Raw genomic sequence first — 16,329 nt, forward strand, 5'->3', positions numbered from 1 at the left:
TGGTGTTCTTACAAGAACCTACAAATAGCACAATGTGCAGCAGGCTACATGCACAATGAAAATGAGAGACGTTTATCAAAGGTTGACCATTTGCATTGTTGGCAGGCGTTTACGGGCGTCATCATTCATCCTCAGTCTGAGGTTCCACAGCTACTAATGGGTAAAACCCTTAAATAACAGGGAATTTGGGGACTGACTGATAGCATAACTAAAGACGGTAATATGATCTTCCTTGTAATGTTGTTATGGTCTGGGAATAGAATATTGGCTGCTGTTACATATACAGTACAACATGTCAAGGCTAAAGCCAACTGTTATTAGAGATCTTGTTCCAGTATTGCACACACATACACATATATAGTATGTGAAATAATGGACTTCATTAAGTCAACAGTTTATTTACTTTTCAGTAGCAATCCTTATTTTGGGTTAATACCAGATCAGTACTATTGTTAAACATATACATAAGAAGTGTAATGTTAGCATCAACTGTATAAAGAACTAACTTTACATGTAGTTTTCATTGACAGTTGAAGCTCGGGAAATGACATTTTGTTGTGTGATCTTTTTTGGGAAAAGATTCATTAAAACAAGTTTCAGCATTTAAAAAAGAACAGGTTGTAGCACAAGGTACAAATTTGTGTATGGGTCACTATGGGATCACCTTGCATACCAGTAGTACTGTTAGCACTACCTTTTCCATTATAAGATTCAATCTAAATTGCAAACACAAAAATTCTATGCCAGGCTGATACACTGTTAAATCCCATGTGATAATACACTATGCAATCATGTACTTATGAATACAAATTTGCATACACTAATAGTCTATGCGTGGTGTCGTGTGGCGCAAGTGGTAGAGCGCATGGCTGTCAAACAATGGGACCCGAAAGAAATGAAAGAATGCAAAATATTTTAAAACAGGTTCGTAGTCATTTCTTTATTTTCAGCAAAGAGTCAATAAATAAAGTTAATAACTGAATAATTATCTCCATGAAAAATGGAGATATTGTTTTGGGTGTGTCTATGTGTCTGTCTGTCTGTTTGTTTGTTTGCGTTTCCGCACCAAGAACCTCTTGATGGATTACGATGATATTTAGTATGTGGGCAGGTGTTGCGAAGCCGAAATTCAAGGTCAATTTTGGGCCCCCTGGTATGTGACCTTGGTACTGCAGCAGAAATTCCATTTTTGTATCTCTTGACCTAGACGTGCTATGGTCATGATTTTTTTGTGGCAGATAGCTTGTGGTGTAATGAAGACGTGGTGTGGGTTTGGGCCCCCTAGCAGCTTGCTCTGGAACTGCAAGGGCATTATCGTGAAAATCTTCTAAGGAGAATAACTGAACAAAGGAACGATGGATTTCCATGATATTTAGTATACAGGTGGCTTAGACAGAGATGTACACAATGAAGTGCAAATTATGTTAATTAGGACTTAATTTGCATAACTAATGAGCTAAATCTATATTTGCAGTGTTTTCCATAATCAGACTCAAATACATGTAACGTATGTAGTTTATGGAAAGTGGATTATCAACAGATACCAATTATGCAAATAAATTCCTAATTTGCATAATTCATGCAAAAACACCATAATTCATCTAATTGGAAAATTACAGGACTCAATATTGCAACATAGATACGTCAACATGTAAGTCAGATAAAGGTGTTTATGACCAATCATATATTATGCAAATGTGTAAGTCATTTCCATGAATAGAATTGTTCATGGAGATATGAGGTCGTGGAACTCTTGTTGCACCAGCCGGATAATTGCACCAAAAACGCTGACAAATGGGTGGTGCAGTTAAGCGGATTCTACTGCACTTGTATTTAAGAGTCTATATGAAGTTGCAGAAAACCAATTTGAACTCCATTGTGAGTATGGACACATACTGTGCACCTGCCCAGTGCATGCTTAGACTTAAATGTAGTTAGTCTTAGAGCTAATCATAAAAAGCAATTCTGAGCTTTGATTGAATAAAACTGACATGCATGTAGCATGTAGCCAATTAAAAACATCTTTAATCTATTGCTTGCCTATCATCCCATTATAGGAGGAATACTTCAGAGATACATGTCATGCCATGGCAACACTGTGTTTGAGACAAGGGCTGACAAGTTGGAATGACAGATCCTTTGATATAACCACCGCTACTACATGTATGTGCCTTCGAAGCTGGTGTGTTGCATGCTGGCACAGACGGGCGGCTACCCTGGCAGATTAATAATAGACCATACACTATAGAAGTGTAAATGTACAGCTTTTCTGTGATGCTCTATGCTGGAAACTCAACAAATTTAGTAACATGATTAACTGTTACAAAGAGAACGCGAAGTAAAAGGCACACATGAATGTTTGCATTATTCATAAAACTTCAGGTGATTAGTGCCTATGTTTGTATGCCTGACTTTAAAGTGTTTATGACACCAAAGTACAACATTTGCTGATTAGATTCAAAAATTGTTTGTTTGTTTGTGCCTTTATTCAAATAGAAGCAGTATTTCAATGAACAACGACATTTACTCTAAATATAAACCTTTCTTATGTTCTGTCTGTATCTATATCTACGAGGGGTGAACAATACGTTCTCGGCCTCACCCAGAAGTAAGGTGCACAACTCAAATTTCGGGCATAATTATATAGTATCAAGGAGGTTTGAAGTCTTTTAGCAATATCCACCAAATTTCAAATTAATGTGGTCATTACCTTTCAATCGACATCCATTAACAAATCAGTAGGTAAGTGGCGAGAAAAACAAGATTGAACTGTGATCAGAGCTGAGTGAGTCAAGCTCCTGGTGCCATGAATGCCATACATCGGCATAAAATGGTTTGGTGAACATTTCTTTCTCATTTCTTAAAATGTTTGACAAACATTTACTTCTTATTTCAACTAAAAAGAAGCGGATATTTGACATTCAGCGGATCAAGTTGGCCCGCACACCTCAGGTCGCAGCTCACTTGTCTTATGTCTTTATCCTTCTACCTCACTTAATATTACTGGGTGTCATCTGAAAAGTAATGATCACAATGATTTGAATTTTGGCAGACATTCATAAAAGCCTTTATAGTTCCCCAATATTTAAGATGTGCACCTTACTTCTGGGTGAGGCCAAGGACTTATTGATCACCCCTTGTTCATAGCCAGTATAACCACCCTTCGGCGTAACACACCAGCTTTGCAGGCACGCGGCGTGGCAGCAGCTGGTTATTTTTCACTGAAAGACCTGTCACACCTAACTTTTGTGCATCTTGCTGCGAGTGTTCCTTAAAGCTATCCAGCAAAGATGCCCCTACTGTACTTGGTGGTAACGAATTCCATTCCACGATAGTTCTAGGAAAATATATTTTGAGTAGTGTTACATGTGTTCCCTTTGCTGTTTCGTTTACAACCAAAGGGCCACCAGGCAATCATCAAGAGTGGACAAACAAATTAAGTGCTCAGCCATTGAGCAACAAGCTGCTACCATCCATGTTATCTGTTGGCAAACATTTTCCAGAAGACAAAAGCATGAGGTAACATGTAGTAAGTATGCCAGGATTGCACTGTTCAAACAGCCCAGCAGTACACAAACAACTGGACACAACAGCCGGGGAAATATGTCCAGGGTATTTACATGTAGTATGTACATGTGGTATTACCAGATTATTCCCGAAATGTATGTTTTCTTTTCCTTCATGTTTGTAGCTGCAAAACTGGATGATTTGATTAATGTACAAATGCAAAGGTCTAGTTGGAAAGGGGAATTTATGAAAAATCTTGTGTTTGAACATTTTTTGTCTTTCTCAAATCTATAATGAAGATTCTTAGGAAGTCCATTGATGCCATTTTGTGATTAGAAAATTCTGATTACTGGACTTATTATTGATAAACAAGATATTGATCACAACATTATCTATTCAGACTACAATAGGGCTACAGGTACCAATTTTGCACCCGGGTGTGACATTATGGACAGAATCAACTTCACATTCACTGATCTACCCCTGAACTACCATAAAAATATGATTTACCTATCTAAATAAATAGGATTAGGGGATCAAAGGTCCTAAAGTCAATTTTGTTTCTTCCCCATTTATAAGGGCGTGCATTCCTGAGGTGACATCACTTCCTGTTCCCATGGTGCTCTCAAACACGCTGAAGTAGACGTACTGTTGTACTCAGTCACGACTTTCTACTCAAGTATCTCCAGCTTAACTTTGTTGGCCTGTGTTACACTGGTTACCAACTAACCAAGTCAACAAAGTCACAAGTATGATACTTGCACTTGTAAGTTTTTGCAATTCATTGTAACAGTTTTCTATAATTGCACTATACACATGCACTAGAGGTTGTTACTGTGAGCCTTTACAGTAGTAAGTATTTATTAGTACCATATTGTCCTGGCATACATTGTATCTGCTGCAGTTGTAAGCTCAAGCAAAAGTCAACAAGAGAAATAATAAGTCCACGTGACAAATAAAAATCACTGGCTTTTGCATGCATTTCAATCTTCAGCTGTAATGTTACTTCCTGGTCCTATCTTACAAAGTTTCAGGGATAAATGTTAAATTTTTGCCAAATCTACCAACTTATTACATTAGTACATATTATTATAGTATCATCCTTCCTCAGTTTCTGTTGTGAACTAGACAGTTAGATCCTGTTCACACCAGGATTCACTCAGACAAGGGATTGATCCCGATCCGGAGCCACCCCCCCCCCCCCCCCCCCCCCTCGGAGCCAGATTCCAAGAACCTTGTATACCAGGCTCCACGAATTGGGATCAATCCCTTCCCTGGGTGAATCACGATTCGTGAATCCTGGTATGAACAGGCTCTCACACAACAAGGTGTTCTCACCTGCTAAGCTCACCTGGGCTCAATTCCAAAGTTGTCTGCAAGTCACGACTTCCTGTATATCAAGAAGGAAGCATTGAGAAAATCACTTTCAACAAACTCAACCTTTGTGCAGTGGAGTCACTGAGCACTCCTACTCCTAGTAGTCCATCATAATCAATGAGTTATGTCAGTTATCAGTACTTCAAATTGTCCTAACAGTGAGATGGTCATGACTCACTATCGTTATATTCAGTATAGTATACAGTAGCATTATGCATAGTAAACTACTTTATATAAAAAGAGAGAACAGTGTTTGTACTATAAGCACTTCAGATCAAGACCAAGGACTGATAAAACACATAAACTTCAGGGTTCCTTGTCGAGATGTCAAAATAAATTAAGCATAGCAAGCAAATTTGGAATGTGGCTGGTGTGTGGAACAGTGCTTTCAATCATACATAGCAAATCTTGTTACGTAAACATGGGGACAAACAGTACTCAGCCTTATCACTGTATGGGAAAACAAGGCACTAAAAGACTATGTAAATAGACTTTTTAATAGATGTTTTTCCAAATAAGATAGGACAGAATTCTAAAATAAAACCAGCAACCATTGTTGCTAATGGGATTAATAGTTCATTTTGATAAAAAAATTATTGTGACATTGAGTCAGTACGGTTCCTCAAAAGGTTTTAAAAAAAGGCAGAGACCAATTTGAACATCTGGATATGCAACGTATGTGTCTGAATCTCTTATCCTATATTGTCATGAATCTTCAACAGTTTTTAGTGATGTACTATTGTTAACCTCAAAGCAACATCTTCAGTTCTTAAAATTTAAATGACATTTTTTATACCTGAGCATGAAAGTTCATCTGAGTTGGTAAAGTACAAATTATTAAGGAGAAATAAACTGTTCTCCCACCGGCACACCAACCTTCTCTCAACCGGGACGGGGGGCGATACAGACTTCCGATAAACTTTGACCCAGTGCTGACGTCACACCTGCGTTATCAGGTGTCTACAGCACTTTAAAATAGCTAATGAAGACCGAGTGATTCGGTAAAAATTCCAAGTTATTCCGTGAGTGAAATTTGTTGAGTTGGAGAACAGTTTTAAGTCCTTTATACATATTTCTAGTTGAATTGCAAAACTGCAACTTTCTGTAGCACTTAATCTCAAAGGAACGTAACACTGGGGTTTATTCCATTGCCCCTTACCGTCACCAACTTAAGCACAGCCTCATTACTCTTATAGGGTACCTACTGGCTGAGCTTCATGGTGAATATTGTATTTCACAAGGATTATATTTCACAAGCAGGCCAACTAAGGGATGGGTGAGGGGCTGAGGGTGTGTCTTTTTCTAGCTTCAGAATATCCCCCACTTGCGACCAATTGTACCATTTACAACTTCAATTGAACATAAAAATGTTATTGTTATATCATAAAATCATCCTTTGTTCAGGCTCCAGCTATAAGGAAACCCTTTCCTTCGCCACAAATGAACTTTCCCGCGTGAGTTGACCCCCCTCCCGTGGAGACCGGCCTGAAATGGACTGGTCTTACTTTCATAGCGTTTAGATCGTGAAAAATCGACAAATATACGAATGTGAAGGGAATTGGCCAACGGTCACCTGCTTCATATTGATCATCAGAAAACCACTGATAAAACACATTCGACTTGAATGTAAGCACAATCATTACAGACAAAATTTGACACACATGGACGCCCCCCCCCCCCAACAGAGAATAATTTGTAACACCGTCTTAGAAGTACGTTTTTTCTGACCATCTAACGTTAAAGTTTTCTGTTTTGCTGAGTTGGTTGTGGTTGTAAGAAAGGTCTCTAATTGCAGATCAGTCTTTACTATCGCAGGTTAGTTTATGTCTATGGCATTGGATTGTTCTGATCTAACGGGAACATAGATCGATCGAGTAAGGCACATAAGTACCGATCGACCACACACCACGCCTGATCAAAGTTTGAATTCGCTGCAAACTTCATAACCTTGCCCTTATGCCTAGACTACATGTAAGAACTGGAAACTGCTTACCATGTAGTGATGTACGACATACAACTCACTCGTGGAGATCAAAATACGAGATCCCCTCAACACCGCCACCCGACGTGACAGTCCCGCCCGTTGTGTTTGTTGTCGGAACTGGTCGTCTGGTCTGGCAGGGTACTGTCCCGCAGGGCGCCGGGACACTGCACTTCTGACGAATACCGTAAGATGGCGTAATAGACAGTAACCCACCAGCAGCTTCAAAGACATACAGTATCTACTCTCCAAGCAGAGGAATGGCTCCGGTAGGTTTTTGACGTGTTTTAGGCGGGTTTTCTATCTGTAGCCAAAGTATGGCTAAAATAGCCTGAAAACCCGTCAAAAAACATCTGGAGTCATTCCTCTGCTTGGTGAGTATACAGTATCTAACATTACATATGCCTCTAGATTTTGATAACCCAGAGAAACCTGGTATTTGTTCAGAAAGTGACTGGGCAAAAATGTTGCTTAAGGGTTAACTTATGATTGCTCTGGTATCAAAAATGTTTAAGATGGAATACCGGTAATGTTGATGTTTTATTCCCATAATAGATGCTGACATTCAGGGCAGCCTGCTAACATTTGTTATCCAGACTATTGTGTGATATGTACTAGTACGTACATGGTTGAGTAGTATCAATGATACTAAAGTTGAGTTGCAATTACAGCTTCAACTGGCCAATACCAGCAAAATAAGCAAGTAAAAGCACTTCAAACAGTCAAAGTGGAAAAAAAGATCAATGCTGAAAAACAGGCATTAATACATGTACACACCTGGAGATACCTGTAAAATGGAGCACTTTTATTGTCAGAACAAGGTTCTATCTAAAGCACCAGTGAAAGCCCTACAAGTCTAACACCAACACTGCCTAAATTCGACATTAGAAGTTATAAAATTGATTATGAAATTCAAATTATACATTTGCAAACTACACTATAATCATGCATTGCAGCATCAAATTCTTAACTTCATTACACAATTCACACCCTATCATGCATTATATTACAACTTGCTCTGAATTTTGAAATAAAATTTCTAACTTGCAGCTAGAGGATATGCATTAATTGTAAGTTTTACATATCAAGAATATCTACTATAGGCATTCATTATCAAAGTTCCCTAACATATTTTGCAGTGATTTCTACACAAAATTACAATGCAAACAGAGGTGTCACCCCAGCCACTAGAGGTAGATACAAGAAATACAATCTACCATACATTATTTATACTAAATGATAATACTATGATACATACATGTATGTAGTAATTTCTACATAATTGACAAATATAGAATATATCACAGATTATTGAAATACATGTACTTAGGCAGTGCCATATGGGCACGTACATACTAGAAACTCACTTGGTAAAGTCAGTTATTTTTGTGAGGATTTAATTTCACGATAGGCGTGGAGCTGAGAGGTTTTCGCTGTCAAAGTTCATAGTCGAAACAATAATGTAGCACAAAAGCACATACTGTGTCATGATTTTACGGTGGAGAAGCACCTCGAGATGCAACAATAAAACCACCACAAATAGTTCAAGACGTACAGCAATTTCAATACAGCAAATATGCATGTAGGTTTGCAGAATGAACATTACAACTAGAATCTAACCTCCCTGCTAAGGCACCAAACTCATATGGGATAGTGTGGGGGAGCTGAGAGGTCATTTTACAGTAGGTGGCACTAGTTTGAACTCCACTACATACATGTACATATAAACATACCTGATGTACATACAAACATACACTATTAACAGTGCAATGTAATATCTATATGGCAACTATATGTAGAACAGTCTTAAACAGAGACTTTAAACAACTTTTCTGATGGGCCTTTCTCAACTTATTCCTCATACATGGCTACTGGAGAAATGACAGCAGTTTTCTGACTCTGAGACACTTACATGTAGGAAGCAGCATTACCACAATCTCAATACAGGTAGTTTCAATCAGTCCTTTGATTTTGTTGCCCCTTATTTTCCCCCCTTCCATTGAGGCAACGGCTGTTGAGTAACCAAAACTCTCCTTTAGTAGTTCAAAAAAATTTCATTGATAAAGACAATTTTTTTTGTAAGTTTTGTTGTCACACTTTAACATCATGGATCATTTTCAATTTACAAAGTCCTAGGTCATACAAATGCAATGTTGTTCACTTAACAGTATCCATTCAGTGGAAAGTGGGCCTTACAATGAGTTCTGTTGCAGCTGGCTATAACATAACCATCACTATACCTTTACTATGTTAATTTCAGTTTCTTGTCCAACATTAGATGAACTATCCACCATCAATATGTACCATTCAAATATTTCCTACAAAAAGATATAATATTATCAATTGATGTAGCAATATCATTCTACTAGCTAATATCTTTTTTGTTGCTATTCATAATATGCAAAAATACAACATTTCACTTACTTATTCTTTTTAAGTCTATAATGGTGCAAAATTCTACTATATAATAACACTACAACTGTATTTGATAGGAAGACAACTTTTGTTTGAATTTTCCTGCCTCTGTAGTTTGCGCAGATTTACTTAGGCAACCTAGACAATTATATCACACATTAACCTTAACGGTACATCATTCACTAGCTACAAAAATACTCACTACAGCAAAATAATGTATATCAAGCATACATTCTAAAACATTTTCTGTTGCTAAAATATACTATTAATTCCCTTGCAAGTTTTTGCGAAGGCACAAATTGTATGATGTTGAGTTGGAAATTCTTCAACACCATTAACATTGATCTACTTCCAAAGCAAAATGAAAATTCATATACACTGTATTCATACCGTATGATACCATATCAAGGCACTTGCTTAATACACATGGAAGACTTTTGGGATTTTGCTGCACATATTTAATACACTAGCTGGAGTAAATAACATATGCCTATTCAGACGGTACTAACAATTTGATGTGGTCTTTCCAACTGTCTTGATTAACCAAGGATGAAAGTTACAGAGAACCAAACCTTTCTAAAGTATATCAATGTAAAGCACCATAAATCATATAAACTAATGAAACACAAGGTTTAAATTACATGTATACGGACTAGAATAATACCCATGTAAACTTTGCTGTACGCCCCTCTCTTTGCTTATCTCCCTATTTTGGGATAATACTGTTTCAGTCAAGCTTGTATGTTACCATTGTTCAACATAGGATAAATGCTTGAATACACATAAAAAAATCATAAAAACCCTTTCATAACGTCTTAAAACTATGTTATGTCATCAACGAAGACATCACATCAAAACAACAAGGGAATTACAATAAGAATCTAAATGCACAGAATAAAAATCTAACTAAACAGCAAGGCACTTCTCCTGAATACAGGAGTGGAAGACATGTGATTTTGCTGTTGTCTTAAAATTAGAATTCATAAAACATCTAATCTCCTCCAAAATCAACCATTCATCAAACATATTTATTACATACATCAATTGCCAGGGAAATTGAAAACCATCAAATTGCACCGGTTTCTCGACAGTTTCAGTAAAAGCCCTTCAGAAACATTTCATACTTTTTTGAGCATCTGTTGGAACATCAAACACAATAGGGCTTAGGTCCTTCTATTTTCCACTTTTTAGCGGACCAAGGAGGGGGGACTAGAATGCTTGATACAAAATGAAAACATACAAAGAAAAATTCCTCTGTTTAGATAAAAATTCCGGTGTTTCTTGTGGATTCGTCAAGAAAACTTCTGTAAGTCACATTTTGTGCTATGGCACCATGTATCAACTTTTAACAGTGATGATTCTGATTTGGGCTCTATACCAATTCATTGGTATACAGTTGCTAGAACATAATTCTTGTGTATTGCTATCAATATTGGCATCACAATTTAAACTGGCACAATTACCTGTGTCGACTGATATGCTGAGACCACATCTTTTTGTCTGTAAAGGTACGTTCACAGTAGACACACACATAGTTACCATCCATATTCTTAACTATGGGTTCTTCACTCTTCACTTCTGTGGACTCTTCTCCACTGTCCTTTACTGGTGTCAATTCCTCCCTAGCCTGTTCCAGATCGTCCCAGCAATTCCTCTCGACAGCTCCACCCTCCACAACAGCATCTGCACCATCCCCATTGTTCCAATGTTCTCTCATCCAATTAATGTTGAAGAACGGGTGTTCCCTTTCCCTTTTCACTGCAGGAGCCACAGGCTGTACCTTCACAGGGCAGGGAAACCCTGCTGGAACCCACAAGCTGGGGTGTGGGTCCATGCTTTTTTCCTCTGTTGAGGATGTGTTGCTCTCAGGAGAGATGGGTGTTTTTTGGTCCTCAGTATCTGTGTCTACAGAAAAGAATAAATGTAAAAGAGTAATGTTTAGCATGAAAGCTCATCTGTGTTGGTATATTCCATGATAAAGTTTGATACTTCACTTCAACAAGCAAAAGAAGGTCGACATAAGAGCGACTGAAAATTCAGGGTGAGCAACTTTTGCTTGTGTTGAAGTGAAGTATCAAATCAAATAATGTTTAGGATGTTGAACAGTAAGAATATCTGCAATCTTGTATACTGGTATCCTGAGCAATTTTGATGCATTGGTTTCAAGCATAGGTAAACTAATTACTTACCTATTGAAGAACTGGAATTAAATGTTGAGTCTCCATCAGTTGAGTTCAGTCTTTTGAGCTTCTGTAAGGCGAGTATGGTTTCTTGGCTGTGGGATTTCATAGATTTGCGAGAGCGGGTATGTGCCCTCCTGCCTTCAACATGGATACGCTGCAACAAGAAAATCAATGTTACAAGGTACCAATATTGTAAGAAACACTGTACCAGGCACAGAAAGGACAGCAACAACTACATGAAACTTTGTAAGCCACTGCAGAAGAATTGTGATAGAAAAATTAAGCCATTTTAGGTCTGGTAAAAAATTTGGTGATTCAACTTCTTTCGTTAGAAACACCTTTAGTCTTTACTTTTCCGTTTTATGGACTAACACAAGTGCGCTTTTGTGCTTCCAGGAAGACTTGCAAAAATATGATGGAACAGACACATTTATCAACTGGAACTGGTCAGGTGACAGGCATGTAGGCTTTGTCAAACTTACTTGGATGTGGCGAGGCAGGTGGCTCTGGTACGCGGTGCGGTAGGGGCAGTCTGGACACTTGAAGGGTCGGAGGTCGGTGTGACTGCCTCTCTCATGGACCTCAACTGTATGCTTCTCTGTCGAGGTGTAGTCACAATGTCTGTGGGCAAAAAATGATGTTCAATCATCTGTATAGCACAGGTATGCAGTCTAGCAAAAAACTGTAAGGATGCAGGCACATTCTCTGATGCTTTGCCTCTTGCTCGTGAATAGCAACCGTCTGCCTGTCTGTCCTGGTGTGGTAACAATGTTGACAAATTGTTCAATAATTTGCTCAGTAAAGGTGCATTTTGTACTCTACTTGTCATTTTTGACCAAGGATATGAAGGTAGCACTTTCGCTTATACTTGTGTAAAATTTCTTAAATGAAATCAGTACCACTAAGACTAGTTTCCAGTTGACCAGGTAAATTCTCTCTACATTCAGAACTTCCCGTAGCTTTCAGGACATTGCCTGCACAGCTCTTACAGGGTGTTTATATATCAAATGTTAGAAAAATTGCAGAGTAGATTTGAGCCAATTCCAGAACGTCAAAACCCCCAGAAATACCTGCACTTGAAGAGCCTGTCCCCCGTGTGTCTGCGCACATGTTTGACAAGGTCACTGCTGTTAGAGCTGGCATAGGTGCAGTGGGGGCACATGTAGGGTTTGACACCAGTGTGGGACCGCTCATGCACAGACAGATCTGTCTTGTAGCATGTGGAAAAATCACACTGGGAACACTTGTAAGGCTTCTCCTTCTTGTGTTTAGCAAGGATGTGTAGTTTCAGCGAGTTCTGTGTCACACTTGCATATGAACACATGTTGCACCTAGGCAAAAGGGAGACGAAAATCAGCTCATAAATGTTTTTTACTCTTCAGGGTATCCCAATAACACACACAAAACAATCACATGAAAGTTACAAGAAGCAACTTTCCCTATGACCCTCAAAATGAGACTTAAATCAGTTATTATGCAATTTTTTATGGCATCTACCCATGTATAAGTGTGCCCTTACACTCTCTGCTACCTGACTCCATAACCATTAGTGCTAAATGACTACCTTAGTAGGCAGAAGGTTAACATTTCTTGCATCTCTGCATTATGCTATTCATACAAATTTTCCACCGAGGTGGCTGGCTTACTTGAATGGCCTGTGCCCCGTGTGGTGTGCACTGATGTGGCGCTTCATACTGTCCAGCCGGGTGAAGTCACGCCCACAGTGCTCACAGGTCCAGGGTTTCTCACCAGTGTGCATCCTCACATGGTTGGAGAGGGCTGACTGGGTTTTACTGTGGGAATACAAATCAAACTTACTGTTCACCACAACAATCATTTATCCAAACAGAAGCCATCAATACACCCTGCCAACAAACATTTGGCCATGAACTTTGAATTATTTGAGTCCAATGCCAATGGTCATTCATGCTGACAAAGGCATGGGTGACAGTCAAATAAGTCTTTGATATTGGATGTGACAATAAAATCAGGTGCAGAGCTTGAGGTGTCTGAACTATTACTCTATTGTACTGAAAGGAAGGATACAAAATAATGTCTAGCTTCCTGTTGATTTTTGTGTGTGTTAACGAACCAAACTGAACATCTACACAAATCAATAATAATATCAGGTGTATTTGCAGCCAGTGCCACAGGCAGGTACCCAATGTGTAGGGTAATGAGGCTGTTTAACGTGTTCGAGGCACCTCCTCGAGCACGGGACCCCCGTTTTACGTCCCTCCCGGAAGACGATTTCGTGGAAAGCTTCGTGAGGCTACAGCAATCCGGACGTCCTTGGTTGGTCCCCCATCCAAGCACTGTCCGGACCGCGCGTTGCTTAACTTCCGAGATCGAGGGATCGGGTGTATCCAACGCGCCACGCGGCCATAATGAACTTAACTTCATTAGAAGACAATTACTGCATCTTCTAAACTATCCTCTCATCTTACACAGGCTACACAAGTACATAAATAGTACTCACCCAGCATAAGCACATTGTGGACACTTGAAGGGTCGTTCGTTGGTGTGACTCCGCATGTGGACTTTCATGGGGCCCATGTAGACAAACCTCTGCTCGCAGACCCCGCACATGTAGCGCTGCTCGGAATAGCACGGGCCGCCATGCTCTTCCGCAACATGTTTATACAGCTGCTCAGAGATGTTAGTACTAACGGGGCAGAGACCACAAGCGTACAGCTTACGCACTTTCTTCTTACATTTCGATGGTTTGTAGAACGGCATGTCTTCCACTTTGCTCTTCAGCTTGTAGACCTTCTGTGGCTGTTGTGACTTGCCGGACAGCTGAAGGCACAGCTCGATGTTGTCTTGTTGGAGGACAGACATGACAGGCTTGTGGTCTGCTGTTTACTGATGTCCATCAAAGACTTAAAACTGAGGTAGTTGCAGAGATGTTGGCTTTCTCCTGAAAGTGAGCAGAAAATCAATTTCAGACTGGACCAGAGCCTGGCATGTCTATAATACTACTCTACTGTACAGACTGTACTCACAAGGAAGGCTACAAAATTATGTCTAGCTAGAGTTGCACAAGCAACTGGATAGATTTTGTAAATGGTCATACAATTCAGGTAGCAGAATCCACTATCTTTCATTAGTGATTGAGACGGATTTGAACCGACAGGTATTTAACCCAAAACGATGTATTGATATGTAAATGCTGACAAGACAAATATTAGACAAACAAAATCAAGACAAACTTGAGACAAGTTTTATGCTAATTAGTCAATTAGAACCTGTTGTTTTAATACATATCCAGTTGCTTGAGTAATTGTAACATTGTGTGTCCCCCAAGACACACTAGCACAACACTCAACAGCTCAGTACACACTCATACACCTGCCTGCATGGGCTGGCCCCAGATGCACATAATATTATATGTGAATTGTCCCCAGCTCGGTAGAAATTACTACACACCCATCAATCTGCATGTGTGGACTGTCCCCTGGTTGATATACACCCACACACTTGCATACGTGAACTGTCCCCAGCTTGGTACACTAACATATATCCAAGGAGGTTTTATATAGGTATATATCCTATATTGAGCCACAATGGACATGACGGAGGTCAAACGGCCCTACTAGCCATGAACATTATATTTTTGCACATAGCCGTTACATGCAGATATTCTGTTTTACCAAGGAGGTTTTCCTATTTAAACCTCCTTGGTTTTACGATTTAAAAAAAGGAACATCCGGCCTCGGATTCTGGGAAATGGCGGGCCGTTTCAGTCATAGATTTTCGTAAAAACATCCGTGTTGCCCTGTTGGTCCTATGACCTTTCTGCAACATATGTGGCGGAATGCTGCGGAGAAAACTTCTCAAAACTCTACACCAGCCAAAGATCACTTCATGCACGAAACCCCAGCTCGTCCTTGGTACCCTTAATGTGTTGAATATTGGCCTTACCTGCCAGGAGGTTGGTGTTGATGACTTGTTGCAGACATTTTGCTTCAACACCAAACTTCGTTGGGGAGAGTATCCATTCCGCCCTCCGCCGCCAGAAATGTTCCTTCCACCGCATCTACACGTAACGTGAAATGGCATTTGTAAGCTAGATGCATCAGAACTCACAGTATTAGGGAATCATTAGAAGAATATAGAATTTCTTTTCACTAAGAACAGCCGTGATATTTTTTGATAGCAAACATTATTCAAAACACGTCAAATTTCGGGTACATTATTTGCCTGCGATCTTATTTGTTTATGGGCCCGATGAGGCAGCGACATCTAGCGACAAGATAAATAAAGCATCTCCAAATCGGCTTTCTGCTAGAAGATCCTAGAGCTGTTTTTATCCTTATCGTCCCCAACAATATTGACAAAGATGGGCAGATTTTTGTTGGAAAAGATGATTGACTTCCAACCCTTAACTAGTACCATCCAGGTCATGGGGCAGAGTTTTCTGCTTGCCTTTACCGTAATTCGACCTATGTACATGTACCTCTACTGACCCTCACCTCACGATAAGTACAAAACCCCAAGCCTGAAGTTGATAATCCTGTACGCACACATTGCAATGCATTATGATAGAGCGACGGCGTTTTCCCCCGCTGATTCTCGATTGTCAACATGGGAAGGATTCTCTAATGCCGGCGGGCATAACGTTACCCTCCAAGCAGAGGTTTAGGCTCCGGCTTCATGATGATTTTTGACGTCTTTCTAGGCTTTTTTGTCGGGCTTTCTATTTTGTCAGGTTTTCTTCATGTCCGCCAGCCAAGTTTGGCTAAGGGGCTAATTGGATATTGTCTGGCCAATGGATGCTGTCCCCGGCCATCCGGTAGGATCTGCCTGCTTTGATAGCTAGCAATGTATGACGTGAAATGGTACCGGTGGTACAGGAGCTCAGCT

General features: G+C 39.6%; 1 protein-coding gene across 2 annotated transcripts; it reads right to left on the reverse strand.

Moving 5' to 3' along the window:
* Positions 1–7,649: 7,649 nt before the first annotated feature.
* LOC136430757 (zinc finger protein ZFP2-like) lies at positions 7,650–15,521 on the reverse strand. 2 transcript variants are annotated; one of them, XM_066421642.1, is made up of 7 exons: positions 15,388–15,521; positions 13,943–14,383; positions 13,110–13,256; positions 12,534–12,794; positions 11,946–12,084; positions 11,470–11,617; positions 7,650–11,185 (listed from the first exon to the last, which is right to left on the reverse strand). In XM_066421642.1, the coding sequence occupies exons 2-7, from the start codon at positions 14,302–14,304 to the stop codon at positions 10,740–10,742; spliced, it is 1,503 nt and encodes a 500-aa protein (XP_066277739.1). In that variant the 5' UTR covers positions 14,305–14,383; positions 15,388–15,521; the 3' UTR covers positions 7,650–10,739. The 2 variants fall into 2 exon arrangements, with proteins under 2 accessions (XP_066277739.1, XP_066277740.1); XM_066421643.1 differs by lacking the exon at positions 15,388–15,521 and adding an exon at positions 14,540–14,562.
* Between the last annotated feature and the right edge of the window lie 808 nt (positions 15,522–16,329).

This window comes from Branchiostoma lanceolatum, chromosome 3, assembly GCF_035083965.1.
Source record: "Branchiostoma lanceolatum isolate klBraLanc5 chromosome 3, klBraLanc5.hap2, whole genome shotgun sequence".
Lineage (NCBI taxonomy): Eukaryota > Metazoa > Chordata > Leptocardii > Amphioxiformes > Branchiostomatidae > Branchiostoma > Branchiostoma lanceolatum.